This window comes from Biomphalaria glabrata, chromosome 12, assembly GCF_947242115.1.
Source record: "Biomphalaria glabrata chromosome 12, xgBioGlab47.1, whole genome shotgun sequence".
Taxonomy (NCBI): Eukaryota; Metazoa; Mollusca; class Gastropoda; family Planorbidae; genus Biomphalaria; species Biomphalaria glabrata.
The window spans coordinates 2,592,790-2,617,228 of NC_074722.1; the positions used below are offsets into that span (position 1 = coordinate 2,592,790).

Here is a 24,439-nt window from a genome sequence, read left to right on the forward strand (position 1 = left end):
TGTTTTGTACTGCTATGACTATGGCAAAGTGATTAAAAATATATATAGGTCTGTGATAAAGATCTATATAGATCTGTGATCTAATCTAGGTCAAAAAAAGAAAGAAAAAAAGTAAACATTGCATAACATAAACATTGTCAAGTCATAGTCTAGACTCGATTTAAAAAAAAAATAGAACACTATAAGGATTAATAGTAATAATAACAAGTAATACTAATAGTTGGTGCCCTAGTCACGCCTAATGCCATTAGACTTAGACTTTATAATAACTTTATTAAGTTTATTAGAAAATGTAATGGGCTGCCCGAATCAGCCAGGAAAACCAACGACTTAGGACTTAGACTGACTTAGTCTTTAGACAGTTTAGAGATCTAAATCTTAAAAGCCGTAGAAGAGTTTGTCATTGATTAAGATTAATAAGATCATTATCTGCATAACTAGATTGACACATGAAATGGATATGACGAAACTGTCTTCTTTTTTGAAGAAACGTCTGTAATATATAAAATTATAAGCTAAGAAGATAAAATCTGAGGCCAGTGAGGCTCATACTGAATTATGCCTTGCAAAACTAAAGGGGAAAAGCAGACATGCTTACAATGACAGCCACACAGTCATATTAAATCCCCATGGCATTTTTGCCAGTAAGATTACTGTAAATGGGAAAACAATTTAAATCATTGAGTGACATCTGGTACATGATAAATCATTTTTAAATGGTTCACTGATTACACAAAATATACTTTACTTTTTAACCTACTCTTTATGTGGAAGTGGAAATAACATTAAACCCATTTTTTTTATGTTTAGGGTTAGGGGTTATGAAATATATATATATAGGTATCTCATCTCTAATATTTCTGTCCCTTGACTTTAGTCATAGCGGTACAGGACAGTTTTTCTTGGTCATCAGCTGTTCTAAGTAGGATTTCACTTTTTTACCTAATACAGCTTTTTTTTTTGGTCAACCCTCCACTGTACCTTGAAGAAAAACTTTTGTCTTGACAGTAACTCATGTCTAACAATATGACCAAACCAGTTCAGCTTTCGAATGTAAACTAAAACTAATAATTCTTATTGAAAATCATACATTATATTTCACTTTAATAAAACAGAATTTAAAGCTCATTCAGCATATTGATAATTTTTTTTTCTTTGCTATTTAGCCATATTAATCTTTTCACTTTCACACAATTACATATAATTTATTTATCTACATGACTTGGACATTGCATGCTAATGGCGTAATGCTGTCTTAATAATGAAGCTTGTCTTCGAGTCCGAAGATTAATGAGGAATGCAGTATTTCCCGTTGCTATGCAGCCCCATCTACATATTTTTTCCACATTCAAGGCAAGCATAACCATAGTCCTCTGGGGGCAGATTAAGATTTTCTTTTTGCCATCTATGTCTGTCCTCTGCAGTGGATTTTCTTTTGGTGTCAAATATGTATCCTGCTACCTTTGTAAGTGACCCCCAGCTGTCTCGTTCTGAGGCCGCATGCAACCAAGTGCTGTCCTAATAAATATGCAAATAAATAGTACAAAACATGATTATTCATTAGTATTTACCATCACGACACAAATTGAAACCTAATCATACCTGCTTCCACATTTAGCTGTAGACGGTAACTAATACTTTAATAGATATAGAATTTATATTAATCTCAGATTTAGAAAAAAAAAATGGCTTTGAATTGGAAGCAATGTTAACTATTTTTTCATGATAAAAAAACAACAACAACATTTCAGTGAAAAACAGTTTGATAAATGACCTCATCAAAAACAAACTTGTTTTTAAAACCTGTTTGAAAAGTATCACCAGTAAAAATGGGTATCACCACAGTGCCTCAGCATGGACAGCAGGATCATTAGAACCTAGCTCTAAATATGTCCCTACTTACAAAGAAGTAGATGAATCTCAATTTCTACAGTTGCAAGATTTTATATTAGAACATCCAAAATTATTTATTCTAACCGGAGCAGGTGTATCAACAGAAAGTGGAATTCCTGATTATCGATCAGAAGGTGTAGGACGTTATGCCACCAGTACTAGTAGGCCCATACAGTATGCTGACTTCCTCAAAAATGCCGCCAGTCGTCAAAGATACTGGGCAAGGAACTACATTGGTTGGCCACAGTTTTCGTCATTTCAGCCCAACCAATCTCATTACATTCTCAGCAACTGGGAAAGAAAAGGACTAATTCATTGGCTAGTTACCCAGAATGTTGACGCTTTGCATTATAAGGCAGGCTCTCAAAAGGTCACAGAGCTCCATGGCAGTGCTCATCGGGTTATCTGCCTTTCTTGCAAATATCAACTTTCCAGACATGCTATGCAAGAGCTTATTGCAAACATCAACTTGGATTGGTCAGCCGATGTAATGGGTGTGGCTCCTGACGGTGATGTGGACCTCACTTCAAATCAAGTTCAAAATTTTAAGGTGACTTAAATTTCTAACTGTAATAATTGATTTTAGAATTCAGTACATACATATGCTAAATGAAGTTAGGCATGAGGCATAGCGGCAGAGTGGTAAAGTGCTAGAGTTTGACTCTTTGTGAAGATTGTGATTTTTAACTTTGCAACCTAATGTAAATAAGAATTCTTCCTTGCATTTAGTTTTCAGGTTAGTCCTCATTTCAGAAGCCAGAGTGGTTAGTGCTAAAGTTTTTAAAAATATATACCTATGAAACTAAATATGTCATATTACCACTTCTTTAGTTAAAATATTTAATTGCCATTTCCATAGCTTATGAGTAAAAAGATTGTATTGCTGCAGGTATGAACAACTTTATAAAAGAATACAATTGTCTTTGTTGGACCAAAGTAAAAAAAGGACTTTGGGTCATGCAGCCTCCATCAGCTACAAATGAAAAAGACAACACAAATAGGCTTGTAGATGTTGAAGGCTATTGATGTAGAAAAGAAAGTATGCTGCTGATGTAAAAGCGCAGGAAATCAGGAGGCAGTGTGGTCTGACAAAGATAACTAGGATGATCTTTTTAACAAAAGTGTTGGTGCCTTATGTATAAATAAGTTTATTCTCAATATGCATATAGGAGGCACAGTGGCTGAGTGGTAAAGGGTTTGGCTTTCGAACCGGGGCTGTGCTGGCCACATGATACCCTCGTTAACCCTAGGCCACAGAAACTGATGACCTTTACATCATCTGCCCTATAGACTACAAGTTCTGAAAGGGGAACTTTACAATATGCAGATGGGTGTTTTTGTCATTGCATTGTTTATAAAGTAGTGATAAGGAGAACAGTACCCCTATGTTGTATCCTATATGTAGGTCTGCTGTATTTTGCCATAGGTCATAACATCATGTTGCCTAGTTTTTGACTATAATTGACAATGTTATTTTACTATTCCTAGGTTCCTGAATGCCCTAAGTGTAAAGGAATTCTGAAACCAGATCTGACATTTTTTGGAGATAATGTTCCCAAGGAAACTGTGCATTTCGTTCTGGAAAAGCTTTTTGAATCTGATGCCATGCTGGTTATAGGATCATCTTTAGAAGTAAAGTATTGCTAGAATACACAGAGATCTGTCTTGTACCACTAAGAATGTTACCCTAAGGCTATGTTTCAATTATGAAAGCATTAAGTGTCTATTTTTATTCGTACTTTACACTCTAGGTGTACTCGGGATACAGATTTGCTTACCGAGCCCATGAACACGGAATGAAAATTGGAGTAATCAATATTGGACCAACAAGGGGAGATAAATTTGTGGACATAAAAGTTAGTGCCAAGTGCAGTGATGTGTTGCAGAGATTGGATCAGAAGTCTCAATAAATCCCACCCCTTTCTCACTAAATGTAGATAAAGTGTTAGATTAATGCCAAATAATAAAGAAACAAAAAAAAATTGTATTGTCTTTTATTTTGTTCATTTTTTACATCTGTTTTAGAGAAACAACTTCATTTATACCCAAGACTTTCAAACTAGATTTAGAAACTAGTTCTATGAGAAATCAGTTCAATGATAAACACTACAAACTAAAGGACTAATAGAAATATTTCTTGTCTTAGAAATATGTTGTGATTTAGAAAAAAAAAAAATTAATTCTCAACAAAGAAACAAGAAATGGTTCATACTGGCACTTCACAGCTTACCAATGCCTAGAACTGTAACATATGCTCACATAGAACACTTAAAGCTTGCCAGACAAATTGTATATACTTGTTACATTGGTTAATACAGATTCATAAATAATATGAAGTTTACACTTGTTGTTCATCAAATAAAAAATGTTTTAGACATAAATTCAATTTGTACTTTCTAATGCAGGTGAAGAGAAACAAAGTTGTAGTTTTTTTGTCCTTACAATTAGACCCAAGTATTTGAAAACACTCTTTGATTTCATATCTTTTCTAATCAAATGAAGTTCTGAGCAATAACATGATCTAATGCTCCGAATTATTAGGCTTGAATGGTAATTTAAATCATATTTTTTTAAAAATATTATTTGAAATATTTATTTAAAAAAAAATCACTATAAAATGCAAACACAGGCTAGTAATTATGTTTAGTTAATTAATTAGAATCAATAATTATCTCATTACATTAAAAACTCCATTTCATTCCATTCATCTAATTAGGGAACAAATTTAACTGGGCTTTTTCATTGCCACTATCAGTTTGCCTCATTCTACTGGTAACAATATATTCAGAAAGAAATTGTACAAAAAAAAAACCCAACAATCTTCTCATGCTCTCACACCTATTAGCAATGAAATCTAAACTTATACACAGAGGTGTTGAAATAATGTACATAAATGAAGCTATTTACAATGATGACGATGTGCGGCGGCGATTCATTCATCTACCGATACGAGATATCCATGATGAAGTACAATACATTTCAATGTTAACAAATAATCTCTTCCTATGGTCACATACTAGTCACTTAGTTTCTTTTCATCTTAAAAAAAAAATAGAACACATTAAAACAATATGATGATTATTATTACATTTATAACTCTTCCTCTCCGTAATTATTTACCACATTCCGGCGGAATCAACGCTGGTATCGTCAGTTAGGAGAGAAAGAGTTAAAGTATGCAATGTAGCTTACACTACATTTTAAGTAGCTGTCACACAATCAGTCAATCATGTGTAGTACATGGAAAGTTTAAGAATAAAAAAAAAGTCAACTTTTTACTTTGTTATGCGGTCACCAAACAAAGCAGAAACAGGCTCTTCAAGAGGCATATTCAAAATTACACAACCTACACACACAATTTTGTATACATACATTTGGTGGCTTTGTCTAAAACTCTGCTTTAAACATTTTCCACCAACTTCTTTAAAATTAAGCAGTAGTAAAATCATAAGTCCATTTTTACCCCAAATTATTCACACAAAAAAAAAATTAAAAAATTACACAACTGACTGTTGGTAATTAATATTTTTTTTTGGCAATTAAATAATGCCAAATTAAAACCAAAGAGAATGGTTAATGATAATTCTGATTTTGACAAACTTTAAAAATGTTACCGTTTTGTAAAACAAAATGTTAGGCCATCTAGAGATTTAACCAATCATCTGAGCCCTACAGAAAAGTTAAAAGGAATCAAATAAAATATTAAATGACTCTTCCACATCATTCTGCTGAAAGTGAAAAGTCATTAGTGCTTTACATCTATAGTATAGAAATGATAAAAATTACAGACTCCCATTTGTGAATCCCACTGTTGACTAAGTCACACTGATCTAATATATAAATTATATTCATTGAAATAAATTTTAGCAGGAAGTCCCCTGATTTCCTGCCAATTAAAATAACATTTGACCTTGAATAGGTTTGACAAACCCGAATGAAGTTCTGATTGGTTGTTTAAAAAAAGTAATTGATTGCAAATGGTTAAAAACTGTGAACCGCGCTCAAAGATAACATACATTTTATATTACGAACAAGAGATTACCTCCCCAAAACATGAAATAAATGCTTTAGTCGACAACAATTTCTATAATGGAACAAAAAAGAGAGGCTGAGAGGTCAGACTAGTTCTATAGAGAACAAAACATGTACAGTGGCGGAAAACAAAGAAATAAAAAAAAAAAATTAGGAGACAAAAGAAATGATCTTCTCTGATTGTATAAAAGTGACCTTTGACCAAAAGGAATCAATGGCCAAAGAATGGCGATAAAGCAAGTTAAGGAGAGGCCGCATGAAACTTTTCAGTTGTTTTGGACTCGGTCTCTTCTCCCTTATGTCCGTCGAGTGCCGCTGCTTCGTCCTCGCTGTCCCTCTTCCAGATGCACACCAGATTGTTGTCCGTGCCGCCAGTCACATACTCGTGGCTAGAGCTTATAGCCACAGTATTCACTACAAGATCCTAAAAGAAGGCAAGGACAAAAAATTCAGAAGCGTTAAGGTGCTGTAAGAAAGAAACAAACAAATTATATAAAAAATGTTTGTATTACTTTTGTAGAGCGCATATTTCATGCTATTAGCATGCTTAATGTGCTCTGTCAAATCTCTTTTGTGGACCCGTGGAGAAGGTTTCTGTGCTGCCTTTAGGCACTTTTAAAGGCACTCAGCAAACACAAATCAGCTCAAGTCCAGATTTTAACTGGAGGTCCTTTGACAGGCAGGCAAGCGGTTTTCGTCCCTATGCTACACAACCCACTTTTGGAAAATCTTAAAAGAGTATAAGTGTTTATATGTACGGTAAATGACATAGATGCTTATATGCAGGGGTGCCACTTTTCCGGAATAGGGGTCCGATTTTTCCCCCTCCGGGTTTGCCTTCTACAATTTTGTTAAAATCCGGGGTTTAGTTGATTTAGATTTTTTTTCGAAATTTCTTATAATTTTCCCCGTTAATTTTGTTTGCTAGTTCCGATCGCTCGAGCTGCCATTTTTAATCAAAATCAACCAGTCTCATATCTCGCAATTCGCGAGACTTTCACTTTGCAAGCGCACTAAGCTTTATTTACCGGTACAGTATTTTTTTTAAAAGTGTAAACATTCCATAGTCCATAGACTAGAGGCATAGATCTAGAATTTCTAGATCTACGGAACGCGCCTCGAATCGGCTCGATTTAGACTAGAGTCTAGATCTATTTCTATAATCAATCTAGACTGTAAAGTCTTGTATTTAGTATAGATATAGTCTAGATTAAAGCGAGGTCTAGTCTAGATCTACGCGCGTACCTAGTCCTAGATCTAGAAATAGAAAGAAAAAAAAATTCACGTGTGTGAAATTAGATTTTTTTTTCTTTCCGTGTTTTATATTTTAATATTTGTATAGGTTCCATATAGAGCCTTAGCCTATGTCTAGCTAAATTGGTCTAGAGTATTATAGAGGTAGGATCTAGATTTAGGAAGGACTAGATAACTATATTTACATCGTTTTAGATCAGAACTAGAATCAATGATTGAAGAATTAAATTAATAAGTTTGCGTTCACCTGAAGACCTAGAGACTCTAGTCTAGAGGCTAGAAAAAAATAGATCTATTGGTCAATAGTATAGATCTATACAAATTATTATTATGTACAAGCAGTCCAGCACATTCTAGCCATCTAGGTCTACATTTAAATATTAGAAACTAAATCTAAATGTTCATTTTGGAGTAGATCTGAACTAAATCTCAATTCAATTTGATCTTGTTGCAATATATTTACTGGTCCATGCATGTACATTGATGGAATCAGTTTGATCAATGTAGATTAAAGTAGGCTGCTTCTTTGGAATAATCAGGGAATAAATGTTAACTCTTTGACTGCTGTTTTTTTTTTCATAAAAATGCTACTTTTTAAAAAAAAATAAGAAAATGTTCCAAACATGGCTAAAACAAAAATTTATTGTTTAAGTACCAATAATGCTATAGTAACATATTTGGTATCAAAGTAAAGGTAAATGAATGGAGAATGTGAAAATGTAAACATCTTTCTATTTAAATATAAGATACAAATCATAATCTAAATAATATGACACTCAGAAAAAAAAATGGATGCCAACTTTAGAACTTTTGAGACCTAAATTTAGATTTTGTTCTTTGTATTACTGTTGAAACAGCATATTTAGACTATTTACAGCATTTTCAAAAAGAAATCTGATAAAACAGTCAATAAAAGATGATGAATCATTGATTATATTATTATTTTTACCTGTTTTTTTTAGTCTGAAAAAAAGTGAAAATTATTGCGCTTTTCATAACTACCAATAACAATAGATACCAGTACTAAATCTATCAACCAAATGCACTCAAATATTATGTACATTTGAATCAATGGGATATAGATCTAGATTTGTCTTCTTTTTATTTGCCTAGAACATCTTTTATTCTAATACTAGACCAGTGCAAGACATAGGCTAGCGAGAGATCAAAGCCTAAATCTCTAACTAGATGAAGGACAATAAAAATCCTAATTCATTTTACCTAAGATATAGACATCTAATAGATCATTATTACTGTTCCTTTGTGATAAATTATGGATTTAGAATAGTTTTATACTTTACTTTTATTTAGTAGTAAACCTTTTGGAGTGCAACTTGAACCAGTATTGTGATGGTGATGATTTTTACCAAAAAGCAATACTAAAAAAAATTGCTAGAAAATATACCAAGAAAAGGCCTAGCATGGTGGATGAATATTGGATTTAGATCTGCCATTTCTGTTGTTTTCATTTATCTTAGGCTTAGTTCTATAGGAATCTACAAAGGTGTAAAGATAAAAGCATAGATCTAGTCAACCTTGATCTACATTCAGGACCTAGCCCTATAGTCTAAGGCTAAGGCCTAAGCAAGGCAATACTAGATCTAAGTCTAAATGCTAATAATGTCCAAGTCTGCTTCATCCTATGCTAAATCTTGATCAAGATCTTCATTATTACAATTCATAGAAGTATAAATAAAACAATAAAGCTTCTTCAGTAGTAAACATTGTGGGTGTGTCTTGGACAAGCATAGCCATGATGTTGTAGATTTTTACAGATAAAGAATACTAAAAAAAAAAAAAAAAAAAAGAAAATGGGGAAAAAATGCCCACAGTGGATGATTATTTGATGTAGATCTACCATTTCCTTTCTTTTTATTTACCATAAGCTTAGATCTAGAGATATATCTAGATTGACTAGATCTAGAGCCCAAGTCTATAGATAAAAGCTTAGATCTAGTCAATCTCGATCTACAGACTACACCTGACCTACGGACAATAATAGATTTAGATCTAGATCTAAATACTAATAATATAGATATAAATACGCTAAATTTAGACCTACCTGGATCTAATCTATATATCTAGATCAAATTCTTCATTATTACTATTTATTTGTGATAAATTTTAGAATAATTATAAAGTTTCTTCAGTAGTCAACATTGTGGGTGTGTCTTGGAATAGCGTAGTCATGGTGACGTTTTTTTACATTCTATGTAAACAAAGGATGAAGAACTCTTTTATAAAGTAAAAATAGTTCCACTGTTGTTAGTTAAAAATTTTAATTTAAAAATGCAACGAAACAAAGGTAGGGTAAGAACGTCTATGGGATAGACGTTCCGTGCGTTTAGGGCGGACAGACACGTCTATGGGATAGACGCTCCGCACTCATTGAGTTAAGAGAGAAACATCATTGAAAATAACTGTGTGTTTGTGGGAGGTTGGCGCAAACATTGTTAATATAAAATTGTACTAAATCCTCTTAACTTGTATTACAAGCTTTATCAATAAATACACACAAACCCTATTTATTATAATGATAGGCTTACTAACTACATATTTAAAACATGGGGGGGGGGGGCATATTATGATATAGATCTAGGTAGTAATTTACTACTGTTCTTTCGTAAAATTTTGGTGCTTAAATTGTATATGCGGTACGTTTCAGGGTTGGTAAAGTTTGGGGTTTATGATTTAAGGGTTTGTAAAATTTGGAAATTCGGGATTCAGGGTTTACTTGGTCTCATGAGTGGCACCCCTGCTTATATGTTTAGATAAAAGAGGCATCTTTAAGCATTCACACACATTTACACACAACTTTAAAAAAATGCAAGCAAATATGACTACCTGTCGCTGAGACTCTCCAGGCTGCCGGTTAACTATGTTTGGCCACTGCAATACCTGACAACAAAAACCAAAAGAAATTAATTGTGACTATGAGAAAATAAAAAACAAACATAAAATGGCACTATACATTGTTACAATCTAGCAGCAGGTACAATCAAAAGTTATATATGTGTGATTTAATGTAGTATGTATTACATATAGTTTTATAGTGTGAGAATACAGAAGTGTGTATTTTATATAATGTATGAATCCAGCATTTTGTACAATCTGTAATAATAACTACAGTTCTTGGTAGCAGTATGTCCAAATCTATAGTTCTTTATACCAGTATGTCCAATCTACAGTTTTTTGTAGCAGTATGTCCAAATCTATAGTTCTTTATACCAGTATGTCCAATCTACAGTTTTTTGTAGCAGTATGTCCAATCTATAGTTCTTTGTAGCAGTATGTCCACTCTATAGTTCTTTGTAGCAGTATGTCCACTCTATTGTTCTTTGTAGCAGTATGTCCAATCTGTAGTTCTTTGTAGCAGTATGTCCACTCTATTGTTCTTTGTAGCAGTATGTCCAATCTGTAGTTCTTTGTAGCAGTATGTCCACTCTATTGTTCTTTGTAGCAGTATGTCCAATCTGTAGTTCTTTGTAGCAGTATGTCCACTCTATAGTTCTTTGTAGCAGTATGTCCACTCTATAGTTCTTTGTGGCAGTATGTCCAATCTATAGTTCTTTTTAGCTGAGGCTGAAAGAAGAATTCAAGCCTTTGAGAGTAAATGCTACAGAAAAATGCTGGGTATCTGAAAAGGAGACAAATCAGTTTATACTTTTACAAGTCAATACTCTGACTTGAGACAAAAACTGATCTGGTTCAGTCATATTGTAAGACATGGATCACTGTCAAAAGTCACCCTTCATGGTACAGTGGAGAAAGCTTAAGAAAGGGTTGTCCAAAAACAAAACTGGCTGGACAACATAAAAGAATGGACCTGCCTCTCTCTTGACATCTTTCTAATAACTGCTGACATGGAAAAGTTAAGGGATTTGGTTACTCGAACTGTCACAGCACACCAATGACGAAAATCCACGAATAGCTGATGATACTTATTGGCAACAGTATGTCTAATCTATAGTTCTGTACTAATTCATACTAACACTTGTGTTTCCTCGTCTTTTGTTTTAATCTACCCCCAAAATGAACAAACAGTACTTACGTTTGAGGCTTCCCAGACATTTTCTTCATCTTCAGACCTTTGCTTCTCTAAGACTTCCTTGATGTGATACAACAGCAGGTTACCTTGGTCATCACCAACACCCAGAAGACCTGGACAATACATACACAGCTTCAGTAGAAATAACTTGGTCAATACAAATATAGCTTCAACAGAAATAACTTGGTCAATACAAATATTGCTTCAGTAGAAATAACTTGGTCAATACAAATATTGCTTCAGTAGAAATATCTTGGTCAATACAAATATAGCTTCAATAGAAATAACTTGGTCAATACAAAGATAAAGATAGCATATAGCTTCAGTAGAAATAACTTGGTCAATACAAAGATAAAGATAGCATATAGCTTCAGTAGAAATAACTTGGTCAATACAAATATAGCATAGAGCTTCAATAGAAATAACTGACAACACACACACACCACAACTTCAGTAGCAATAACTTTGACAACACACACCACAGCTTCAAAATAGAAATAACTTTGACAACACACACATCACAGCTTCAATAGAAAAAACTGACAACACACTCCACAGCTTTAGTTGAAATAACTTTGACAACACACACACCACAGCTTCAGTAGAAATAATTAGAAATATATTTAGTACGCTAAGTAGTATTACAGGCAAGTTTAGTATACTAGAGTCAGAAAGCCATGAAAAGTAATGCCATCTTTTCCACCCACACCTCATTATGATCTGGTAGGTACATGTTTAAATGAAAGTGGAACAATGAAATTGATAAAAAAAAAATAAAAATGTAAGCTTCTCTAAAATAATGTGAATGAAAAGTGCACTTGACAGTTTCAAAATAATTTATTATTGTTAGGAAAGTTTATCCAAGGAATTGAAGTGTGTATGCCCATATCAGTAGAAAAAGAAATGAATTTTTTTTATAAATTTGTAGTTCTATAAAAATCTAATAATATGCGAGGCGCGGTGGCTCAGCGGTAAAGCGCTTGGCTTCCGAACCGGGGACTGGGGTTCGAATCCTGGTGAAGATTGTGATTTTTAATTTCGGGATCTTTGGGCGCCTCTGAGTCCACCCAGCTCTAATGGGTACCTGACATTAGTTAGGGAAAAGTAAAGGCGGTTGGTCTTTGTGCTGGCCACATGACACCCTTGTTAACTGTAGGCCACAGAAACAGATGACCTTTACATCATCTGCCTTATAGACCACAAGGTATGAAAGGGGAACTTTACTTTTTTTTTCAAATCTAATAATATGCACACATTTCTATTCAGTAGTAAGTACAATATATAGTTAAATTAAGCTTTTTAAAAGAATTTTGTGTGTCATTTTGAAAGGATTCCAAATGTCTCTGCAATATTTATATAGGGAAAGAAATTGTATATATTTTACTTGCAAAAGGTGGACCAGAATATAACAATAAAACAAATAAACAGTACATCACTCTGAGTAAATGGAAACATTATTTACCATTACTGAAACCAAGATTTAAGTATTTCACGTTGTGAACTGGATATTTAAGCTTCAGCAACGGCTCGATGGTGACTTCTTTTTTTTCTTTCGCCACATGGTCAGCAAGATCCCAGATGAGGATCTCCCCTGATCCCACCTGTTTTGTAGCTGCAAAAGTAAAGAAATAAAAAAAAAAAAGGTTTAATATTAGGAGTGCCACTTACTATTTAAATAAAACATGAAATTCAAGCTCTCCATTTCAATGAATTCTAAAACCAACAACCAAACTGTGACAGGCCAAAAGGTTTAAAACTGATTGAAATTTATTGTACTTGAAGTGAATGAAGTAAAGTAAATCAGAGCATCAAAATGTAAATACTGAAGACAAGTTAGGTATAACCAGAAGTCAGAGCGAATGAGAGATAGAGAGTTTTAATTAGTTGAAGAGTTTTAGTTGAAGAAGTTGGTAAGTCATGTACAGTAGTGGTAGCAAGACAGTATGTGGTGGCAAAAAAAAAAAAAGGGGGGGTGTCTGGGTTTAAATCCTTGTGATGGTTGGGATTTTTAATTTTGGTATCCTTAGGGCACCTCTGAGTCCACCCAGCTCTAATGGGTACTTTAGTTGGGGAAAGTAGATGCGGTTGGTCTTTGTGCTGGCCACATGACACCCTTGTTAACTGTGGGCCACAGAAACAGATGACCTTTACATCATCTGCCCTATAGGTCGCAAAGTCTGAAAGGGGAAACTTTACTTATGATTTTAAAAAGTAACATTTTCTAAATAATAACAAACATATCTTTTTATTTCAAAAAGTGTAACAGAATCCACTGCAATTTTAACGTACATAGAAGTCTAATTCATAAAGCGCTGTTAGTGTGTGTGTGTGTGTCTATGTTAGGTATGTGAATGTTGTTCGTGTTTGTGTTGTTATAGTAGTAATGCTGAGGTGGTCAATTGTAAACTGAATTTCCGTTTGTTTGAACCAATAAAATCTTATCTTACTATCAAGGAAGGAAGTGAGAAAATAGCACTAAGACATCTACTAATAAAAAAGCATTAGATTCAGTTCTGGCACTTACCTATCCTGTCATTAGGTAAATTGATCAAACCATCTATAGTTAGAGTCTTAGATTTAGGATGCTGAAAGACTATATCTGGTTTTCTGAAACAGAAGAGAATCACTAATTAGGTTTCACAGATTAAAATTGTTTAAAGTAAAATTAAGTCTATACAATTCTTAACAAATTGTAGCAAAAAAACAACAACAAAAAAACACATATAACTCAAAATTGTCAGTTGTGGTTGAAATCAGAGCCCAAAATAAAATAGTTAACCAGGGGCATAAAGATATTGATCAGAGCCCAAAATAAAATACAGTTAACTAGGGGCATAAAGATATTGATGTACTGTAATGTATCATTATTGTAATAAAGATACTGATGCACTGTAACGTATCATTATTGTAATAAAGATATTGATGTACTGTATCATTATTGTAATAAAGATATTGATGCACTGTAAGGTATCATTATTGTAATAAAGGTACTGATGCTCTGTAAGGTATCATTATTGTAATAAAGATACTGATGTACTGTAATGTATCATTATTGTAATAAAGCTATTGATGCACTGTAATGTATCATTATTGTAATAAAGCTAGTGATGCACTGTAAATTATCATTATTGTATTATTATCATTATTGAGTTTCTGGCCAAGTAAACAGTATTTTCTGGGTTAAATTATGGCAGAGAATATTGTTTCCATTAATTGATAATTTTTCCCTTAATCGTACTTGTTATTATTCAGACTCCTTTCCTTATGCATTAGACAGATGAGAGGTTTATATTATAATTAGAGAAAAACTAACTTCAACACACTGGCTACTTGCGTAGTTCATTTGGATGTTAGCAGTAGCATTGTTTTCTAGAAGGCATTTAGAAGATACATTTGGAACAAATCAAATGTCGAACTAAATCTATGTATAAAGGTTTGTGATTACTCTATGACTCGAGCCCTTCGTGTTGGAATCAGTGTATGGCAATCTGATACAACCCAGCCAACACATCCTCTCTCTGCGCCGGCAATCAGCAGCTGTGACTGCTCACTGAAAATTAAGTTAAGGGCATCCCCCACTGTGTCCTGCAGACTGATTTTCAACAAGGGTCTGTGGATGGAGAGGATGAAACACAAACATGTAAAATTACAGTTTATCAATATACCTTTATATATGTAGACAAAGAAAATCATATATTGTGTATTAAAAAAAAAAGTGTCTCCACCAAGACAAAATCATTTGCCTGTGGAAAGGACACAGCAGAATCTGATCAGAAACTGTGCTGCTAATTTAAAAAATTAGTATAGTTATCTGAGCCCTCCAATATTGATGAGAACAATGAAAAAGATAATCTGTCTGTTAATTATAAAATAATCATGAGAAACAGATTTGAACTGATAATATTAATGTTATCAATATTTAAATACTTTTCAACATACCACATTTTTATTCAAGAATGACAAATCCTGATTGAAATTATTTCAATAAGTTTAGTTATTGAATGGATCAAACATTCCCATCTATTGTATAAATCATGCACTCCACATGACCATTATTAACAAATCACTGGAAATAGTTGACCATTTTGCTATCTTGGCTTCATCATTTCCAATAATGTGCTACTAGATAAAGATATGAATGACAGGATAATCAAGGCAATAGGAACCATGTCACGGCTGCAGAAAGAGCGTGGGACAATACCTTGCCGACTACCAATACCAAAGCCCTAGTCTAGCAGACCTGTGTGATGAGCACTCTTGCTATATCTTTTCCCTCTGGTTTGAAATGTGTATTTAGACACTTGTTAAAACTAGACTCACCCCCCAAAATGTTACTATGTTATTGAGCCATGAAGGCCAAAAGTGTCTTTGTTATTTCAGACAAAACTATTTATTATTTTCATCAGGGTTGTTCATTTAAGAACATGGAGGAGACAATACCTTGCTGATAACCAAACCTTACTATGTTATTGAGCCATGAAGGCCAAAAGTGTCTTTGTTATTTCAGACAAAACTATTTATTATTTTCATCAGGGTTGTTCATTTAAGAACATGGAGGAGACAATACCTTGCTGATAACCAAACCTTACTATGTTATTGAGCCATGAAGGCCAAAAGTGTCTTTGTTATTTCAGACAAACCTATGTATTATTTTCATCAGGGTTGTTCATTTAAGAACATGGAGGAGACAATACCTTGCTGATAACCAAACCTTACTATGTTATTGAGCCATGAAGGCCAAAAGTGTCTTTGTTATTTCAGACAAACCTATGTATTATTTTCATCAGGGTTGTTCATTTAAGAACATGGAGGAGACAATACCTTGCTGATAACCAAACCTTACTATGTTATTGAGCCATGAAGGCCAAAAGTGTCTTTGTTATTTCAGACAAACCTATGTATTATTTTCATCAGGGTTGTTCATTTAAGAACATGGAGGAGACAATACCTTGCTGATAACCAAACCTTACTATGTTATTGAGCCATGAAGGCCAAAAGTGTCTTTGTTATTTCAGACAAAACTATTTATTATTTTCATCAGGGTTGTTCATTTAAGAACATGGAGGAGACAATACCTTGCTGATAACCAAACCTTAAAACGACTATCACATCAACTGCATTCACAGCAGTGAAAATAGTCGAAAATCCATACATAAATATTTGTTAAAAAGAATAGCATTTTTAAGTCGAATCTCTTTTATGAAACTATTTTTTTAATAAACTACAAGGAAATAAAAGGGCTTTGCATACTCACACATATTGGTTGTTAGGAGCTTTGTCTGGAACTCCAATGTCCCAGAGATAGACAAAACCATCCCTACTGCCACCTTGAGAAATAGATAAAACACACACGCATTATATTAAAATATATCTTTCAAAATCTTATCATTTGTCAGAAAAACAAAGGCTGTAAAATAGATCATTCAAAGTTGTGCTATCTATCAGAAACAGAAAATAATTTTGTAAGTGTAAAAAAAATCACACAAAGGCACAAAATTTTTTGGACTATCCATAAAGTTGAAAGTGCGAGTGAACAGAGACATGCCAACTTACTAAACAAGAGTCGAGTCAGCGTGGGATGAAACAGTAAGCAACTGATGTATTTCTTGTGTCCACGAATGGTGGCGTACATCAGAAGATGATTTGGGTAAATTAATTTGATAGCAGCGCCTTCCCCTGTAAAAAAACAACAACAAAAAAAAACAATAAAATAGTGATTTTAGTTTTCAAGTTTCAAATGTGACAGACAGAAAACACATACACAGTAACGTTTTCCCCTATAAAGGGCAGGTAAAAAAAAAAAAAGATTAAGGGCCTACCAGCAACAGCAAGGACATTTATCTTCTTATTGCCTGGAACCTCAATGGTAGTCCATGCTAATGTGTAAAAATTCTGAAATATTAAATTCACTTTATTAAATGAAAATTAATCAAATAAAACAGATATAGTTGAATGCTATCTATAAGTAAAATACTATAACAGATAACTAAAGATCCCTGTACCGATACCTTTAACTCAACTATTGCAATAGTATGCAATGTTTACACTAGCCGACTAATGCTGTATAATGGTTACCTGAATCTTACCAGGTCTCCTTCCAAACGTAAAGCTTAGTGACTACTCTTTTTATTTGAAAATGTGTTGAAAGAAAGTGCTGATAAGTGAATAAGTCCTAGCAGGGGAACTGAGTGTTTTTAGAGTGAATAAGTCCTAGCAGGGGAACTGAGTGTTTTTAGAGTGAATAAGTCCTAGCAGGGGAACTGAGTGTTTTTAGAGTGAATAAGTCCTAGCAGGGGAACTGAGTGTTTTTAGAGTGAATAAGTCCTAGCAGGGGAACTGAGTGTTTTTAGAGATTTTTTTTTTCTTTTTTTTTTCTTCTGTGTTCTTATTATCACGTTTTTTTAATATTTAAGGAGATATCTGCACAGTGGATACTATATCAGACAGCTCACCACACAAGTTTATTAGAAGAGTGTTTTGGGACAGTATCTTGTTCTGGACTCTTGGTAAAGTAAATTCAGTTTTGAAGGATGTGTTAAGCATTCTCTGTAGATACTCCACAAGGGCATGTTTGCTAGATTCAATGTTTACCTTCCGATATATATTTCATCTCATTCTGATGAATCTTTTTTAAAAACAAAAAATTATTTGTTGATATTGATAAGATAGCTTGTAGTATGCATAATTTTTCCTGAAGTTGGGTTGAGAGTTTGTCCATTTTTGGGTTATACTATGCTCTCTTTATTATTTTCTTTTAAAATCTCTTTAGGATAGAAAAATAGTTTTTCCTTTGTGCTCATTCTCTATCTTTGGCCAGTGTGTCAGTTGTACATTTTCTTCTATTTTAACGTAGGCTGGGATCTATAAGTGTTATAGGAGCTGTCCTGAATTGTCTTTTTTTGGTACAACGTTAATTTTTTTTTATTACCTCTCTTTGCTTAAACGTTAAACACAAAATATTTAAAATGAACATTTTAGCACAAGGGTTAAACTTCACAATGTGTATATATATATATATATATATATATATAATAATATATAGCACTAAAACAAAGCAAGAAATATTACTTCATTTTTATCTGTGTCTTGAAAACGTTTTAGGACTTGCTGTGTTATGACATCAATGATGCAGACTGTTTTTCCCCCGCAGGTGGCCAAAAGATTAGTGGTTTCATCTGATACAGAAGACACAAACATTATTAGTCATGATGATATATCTTCCTTATCAATAAGATTAGTCATGAAGATATATTTTCCTTATCAATAAGATTAGCTATGTTGATCTGATTTCTTTATCACTAAGATTAGCTATGTTGGTCTAATTTCTTTAACAATAAGATTAGCTATGTTGATCTAATTTTTTATCACTAAGATTAGCTATGTTGATCAAATTTTTTATCACTAAGATTAGCTATGTGGGTCTAATTTCGTTAACAATAAGATTAGCTATGTTGATCTAATTTTTTATCACTAAGATTAGCTATGTTGATCTAATTTTTTATCAATAAGATTAGCTTTGTTGATCTGATTTCTTTATCAATAAGATTAGCTATGATTACATGATTTCCTTATCAATAAGAATAGCGTATGTATGAGTGTTATGTCCTAACCTGGATTTGTTATTGAAGGCTCGAAGGCACATTTCCAGATTTTTGTCTCTTCATCCAAATCTTTCTGGTTGTGGGACCGAAGAAACATTGTTGGAGTATAGTCTCCAAAGTTCGGCTAATCAAGAACACCAACAAAAAAAAAAAAAACAAAAAAAAAACGAAATTAACCATAGACACAAGCTTCTATTAATACAATTCAGTATGGTATCACTATGTAAAAACTAGTGCTTATAATTTATGGACTCAAACAAAAAAATGTATACATACCAGATGATAACTGTCTGGCGCTTTGCGCTTAATCCCTCTGCGGGCCATATCTAGAGGACAAAGAGAATATTTTTAAACACAGGAATGTCACATCATAAACATTAAGCAAGTGTTTTCTTTCATTATAATTAGTGGAGGTTTTCTAAGCTATTTTCATGAGTAAAATAATAATTATCTAGCTCAAGATCTCTTGGTGAACAACTTCTTAAAATAAACAAGTTCCAATATTTCCTTGGATAAATTGTCAGCCTCCATCTATAAATAATTTTAAACTTTTTGAGTTAAAGGCCTTTTGCTGTTAAGGCGATTGCTACTGCCACCAGGGTAGATCTGATGAATAATAATATTTATCCAACAGTGTTGCTTTCTCACAGAAATTTAGCATTGTAGAATGGGAAATAAATTGTCTATGACAGTTCAAAGTGTGTGTATACATTTGTTTGACGCACCCTATATATATAGTCAATAGAGAGAGAGAGGGGCAATAGACTATATATACATATTTCAGAAGTGTATCTACTTCTTTTAATACAATCTAAATAATTATTGATTAACACAGATATAATTTATTAGCAATTACATAGTGGTGTTCACTAACAGTGCTCAGTGTGCACTGAAGGAGAAAGCACAAAAACTGCGTTCAGTATAAGAGCATGAACTGATGAAGTGACCCAATTTATTTTAAAATAAAATTTTGACTATGAGTGGTAATTCAAAGGAATTATACAGCTATTTTTATAGTCCTTTAGTCTGACCTACTTTAGTTAAAAGTTTTGTTGCAGAATAAGAATCTCCTTTCAGTTTTTTTGTAAGTTAAACTGTCACCAAATAAAAAATAAAAATTTGACCTAGATCTAGTTCCGAAAGTCGATGTGCCTTATATAAGTATCTACTATTATACTGTTATAAACCTGGACCTGGTGGTGGCACAGATGGGGGTAGTGATATGAGTGTAGTCAGCCGACGCAAATCGCCCCAGGCCAGCGCTAGAAGAGTGGTCAACCGTGACGAGTGTCAACATGACAGTTCAGAAAGGAGGTTCAGAGCTCGGTTCACTACAGTCCGGTTGACTACAGCACAGTTCAGTGTGGTTCTGTACGGAGCATTATGACGGTTCAGTGCGGAGTACTATCAAGTACAGTTGAGACGAATGGTGCCTTGATCTTGGTCTGTGATCGAGTCCGACACAATGAGCCCAGTGTGTGAAGTCAGTCCTGAACTGTTGAACCCAGTCAACCCAGTGCAAGCCCGGAATGAGGCGTAGAGGCCAGTGCAAGAGTTGATACAGCGGTGCTGTGTTATCGGAGAGATATTTGTACAGTGTACGTTTTGCCAATTGTACAGTATAAGTATTGAATTGCCACTGGCTATTGGCTCAGATTTATTCAACTATTACTATTACTAATAAAAAAATACTAATAGTATTAGTGTTACGTTACTTTGGAGCCCTGAGTTGTCAAGTTCTTTAAGTTGGTGATGTATGGTGCAGTTTGCAGAGAGCCTGGATAGTGAGATTCGTAACAATACTATAGCTAGATTTGCTGCTAGATCTAAATCTTATGTATCTAGAATCTAGTCTACAAAACATTTAACATGCCCATGCTAGGTATGGGAGAATCCCGGAAATGCGAATAAAAAAAATGGCATGAAAAGTTGAGATCGTTTTTTTCATAATTTTTTACATAGGCTTGGGTTTGAAATCGATTATGCTTTTAATATAAAAGATGCGCACTTGGTGTGAATGGTTTTATGTTCCTTAGATATTCAGTAACATTATTTGTTCAGTTTTTTTTTTTTTAAACTCTCAGTATTTAGCAAAATATAGCTAAAAATCGACCTCATTTAAAAATCTTATATAAGCTGTCCTATAAGATATAAATTAAAAAAGAAAGTTTTTTCTAATAGATGCATTATGGTTCTGTATGTGTACCAAATTTCATTGTTGTATTCCATAATCTAGTCACGATTACCAAGAGTCAGTATGAGGTACCTACTTAGTTTTTTTTTTACTAATGCCATATAGTTGATATAGTACTGTTACCATTCCCAGGTAATTTTTTGTATGAAAATTTTTTTACGTTACTTAAATTTTTTTTTTTTGTATGATTGGTAAACATATTAGGCAGGTTTCTGCTAAGTTTCAGATAGCCAATCTTTAATCTAATTATTTTATTAGCGTTTTTGTCAACCCACTGTGTCATGAAAATGAGCCTAAGTCCCGCCAAGTTACGGCGGCCATTTTGAAAATCTTAAGATGCACAGAAACATTTAAACTGTGGTTGTGTGATTTATTCTTACACTGGATTAATCTTTAGAATGAAATTCAAGTAGATCTAGTCCTTCCATATGAAAGTAGATCTATATCTACTAATTTAGACCAATAATTAGATCTAGATTTATCTTCTAGACTCTTTATTAGTCTAGATCTAGCTAGACTAGACCTAGACAGCTTAGCTAACTGAAACTCGTAAATAAAAGTGACCTATACAAGCACAAGCTTCCAATCGCTCTTCTAAAGTTCTACTAATTGAAATCTTTTCTGCTACTAGATTCTATATCTAGTCATTATATAATATATTAATAAATAGTTTTAGATATGTAGATTCTATATAATATATTTCTATATATTAAGAGAAAGATAGAGTATCATAGAGTATATATATATAGATCTATAATATTATTAATTATATATATAGACGTCTAATATAGATATATTAGAGAGAGAGATCTACTTAGGCTGACTTAGCCTTGGCCTTAGCATTTTAAATATAAATAAATATAATTTTCAGCAAATTGAATCAGTCAAATCTTATTGAAACTTGAATTGTTAATGATTGTTCTCAGTCTTATCTCATAAAATACGGACATTAACTTCAAAAAAAAAAAAAGATGATTACATCCTACACCTGTCCCAAGGTCAATCTGTCATGACATTAATCAATGACTTGAACTCTGCCAAGTCATTGGTTTTCCTGGCTGATTCAGGCAACCCATTCTATGCTCAAATAGCTCTTGGCCTATTGAAGAAGGAGCATTTGTACTTATTTGTCCTAGCATATATGAAACAAGGAATGTACCTTTATGCAACACCCATTAGGTTTTTTTTTAAAGTTAATTAACACACAAGTTATATTATGACCTTTTTTAATAGAGAAAATATAGCTTTATTTAACTGTGTCCTTTTTTAAAAAAAAATTTGACTGTAAAGAAAAGAGCTTTTAACATTAAATAATTTTCCAATAATTATTACACTTTTAAACTAACAACATGCATACATACACTCAGGGCAGGATTTAAATAATGGAAGCCCCCTATACTTTTTTTAAAATCTTTAATAGAAAATCCACTTACAGAAGATATTAATTATATCTAAAAGCATGCCATATTTTAAAAGAAAGAAATAGAGTGATAGTAAATTTAATCTCATATTCCCATTAAAAAAAAAATTTCAGTTAAGTTTTTAGGTATATATATATATATATATATATATATATATATATATATATATATATATATATATATATATATATATATATACATACATATATATATATAACATGCACACACACACACTATATACATATATATATCATTTATGCATATATAATAAAGCTTGTCTTCGAGACTGCAGAATATTGAAGAATGCAGTATTTGCCGTGGCTATGCAGCCTCAGCTGTGACCTACATATTTTGCCACACCCAGAGTTAGCATAACCGTTGTCTGCCGGTGGTCGTTAAGATTTTTAAGATTTTTTTTGCACTTGTCCTCGGCAGCAGATTCTCTTTTGGTCTCAAATGTATTTAAGATAAAAACTGCTAATTTCTGCCTTTTCTGAAAAGGGTTTCACTCCCTTTCTAACATATAAGACTTAATTAATTAAGTAGTAGTTATTTACTAACTAATTGGTTAATTTTTGGATTGATTTGTGCATTATCATCAACTATGAACAATCATGCAAAATTTCAACTTGATCCGAAAATAGGAAGTGGGAGAAAAAATATATCAAAACGGAATGAGAGAATTAAAATAATTAAATCCATATTAGCCATATAACATCTCAAACAAAATAATTAATCAAAAATTATTAATTAACTAATGGTTAATTTTTTTTATTCATTTATGTTGTGTCAGGTTCAATGAATAATTGTGCAAAGTTTCATCTTGATCTGACAAAGGGAAATGGGAGAAAAAATATTTTCAAACTTTTTTCCAGAGAGACATACAGAGTGAGTTGATACAAGCTTTGTAAAAATAGAGTGTATTATAAATATATATTTACAAAAAATTTTTACTTAAAAAAATTGAAACGCTGAGTTACATCTTTAAAACTTAAAAATCTAGATTCCTAAAAAAATAATTTTAAAAGTGAAAACACGTCAAAAAAATATATTTTCTTCTAATTATTGGACCTCTTAAAATAATTTTATATCATTGAGAAAAGGAGAACTAATTACAACTAATTCTTTGCTGATTTACTATCAAAAATTTGATTTCAACAAAATAAAATAAACTTTTATTACAAAAATTAAAGGTAATAATGTCATGTTAAGTAAAGTAAGAAAAAAAGAAATTATGTAAAGAAATTGTATAAAACAATAGCATTCTCTTATTAAGCACATCCTAAGCTTTCATTCGATATATTATTTTTAACTGTATGATAAAAATTAGCGAAATGGTACGCATTTAAAATAAATTAAAATTTTCAGAAAATTCAACCCCATGTTGTCCATTGACTTCAATGTTAAGCAAAAACGCATCAAAAAAAAAAATGTATTTTTTTCATGGATAGTCCTATAACAATAATTTATATATCATTGGAAAGCTCAGATAGAGTGCTTTTAATAGTTTGGTATCAACAATTTTTTTTTATAAAAAAAAAAAAATTGTCACATACCTACCCATGCGCTTACCTCGCTCGAGTCAAGCCTCAGACTCAGGGAAGTGAGTTACTTTGAACCTCAAATGTTTTCCTATTTTGTTGTAGTTTATCAGATACAAGACAGATAAATAAAGTCTACATAAAGATCAATCTAGATAAATCTCGATCTAAATCTAATATAGTAATAATAGATATCTAGATCTATTTTGTCAAAATTAGAGGCTAGTAGGCGAAGTAAACATCAAACAAAAAATTATTACACACACAAAAATCGTAGATTTAGTCGTTAACATATCTAGATCAGTGCTTACTATTTGCGAAGTAAAAATCAAACAAAAAATTATTACACACACAAAAATCGTAGATTTAGTCATTAACATATCTAGATCAGTGTTTACTATTTTAAGATTTCTTGTGAAGTCAAAACTTAAAATACGAAAGTTTAATTTGATTCT

The 24,439-nt window shown here is 32.6% G+C and overlaps 2 protein-coding genes across 4 annotated transcripts; one reads left to right on the top strand and one right to left on the bottom strand.

Annotated features, from left to right (window-relative positions):
* The first annotated feature begins 26 nt into the window (after positions 1–26).
* Positions 27–5,735, top strand: LOC106074242 (NAD-dependent protein lipoamidase sirtuin-4, mitochondrial-like). Of its 3 annotated transcripts, none has more exons than XM_056006046.1 (4): positions 27–111; positions 1,752–2,443; positions 3,382–3,525; positions 3,645–5,735. In XM_056006046.1, coding segments are annotated over exons 1-4 (996 nt in total). In that variant the 5' UTR covers positions 27–110; the 3' UTR covers positions 3,804–5,735. The 3 variants fall into 3 exon arrangements, with proteins under 3 accessions (XP_055862021.1, XP_013090443.2, XP_013090444.2); XM_013234989.2 differs by having other exon boundaries at positions 96–207; XM_013234990.2 differs by having other exon boundaries at positions 106–194.
* Positions 3,874–24,256, bottom strand: LOC106074241 (leucine-rich repeat and WD repeat-containing protein 1-like). The gene is made up of 13 exons (XM_056006044.1): positions 24,016–24,256; positions 19,105–19,154; positions 18,838–18,952; positions 18,296–18,402; positions 17,047–17,119; positions 16,781–16,903; positions 16,482–16,554; positions 14,673–14,837; positions 13,752–13,834; positions 12,690–12,839; positions 11,231–11,340; positions 10,024–10,077; positions 3,874–6,349 (listed from the first exon to the last, which is right to left on the bottom strand). Exons 2-13 carry the CDS (start codon positions 19,150–19,152, stop codon positions 6,167–6,169), a joined length of 1,284 nt encoding a protein of 427 aa, XP_055862019.1. The 5' UTR covers positions 19,153–19,154; positions 24,016–24,256; the 3' UTR covers positions 3,874–6,166.
* Between the last annotated feature and the right edge of the window lie 183 nt (positions 24,257–24,439).

Bases quoted from the DNA above. Each gene is read 5' to 3' on its own strand.
- LOC106074242 (XM_056006046.1), top strand. The intron at 2,444-3,381 runs GTGACTTAAATT...TACTATTCCTAG, and splicing joins ATCAAGTTCAAAATTTTAAG to GTTCCTGAATGCCCTAAGTG. The intron at 3,526-3,644 runs GTAAAGTATTGC...TTTACACTCTAG, and splicing joins TTATAGGATCATCTTTAGAA to GTGTACTCGGGATACAGATT.
- LOC106074241 (XM_056006044.1), bottom strand. From the start codon at position 19,152: ATGGCCCGCAGAGGGATTAAGCGCAAAGCGCCAGACAGTTATCATCTG. The intron at 18,953-19,104 runs GTATGTATACAT...GTTCTTGATTAG, and splicing joins CGCCAGACAGTTATCATCTG to CCGAACTTTGGAGACTATAC. The intron at 16,555-16,780 runs GTAAGTTGGCAT...CTATTTCTCAAG, and splicing joins GCTGACTCGACTCTTGTTTA to GTGGCAGTAGGGATGGTTTT.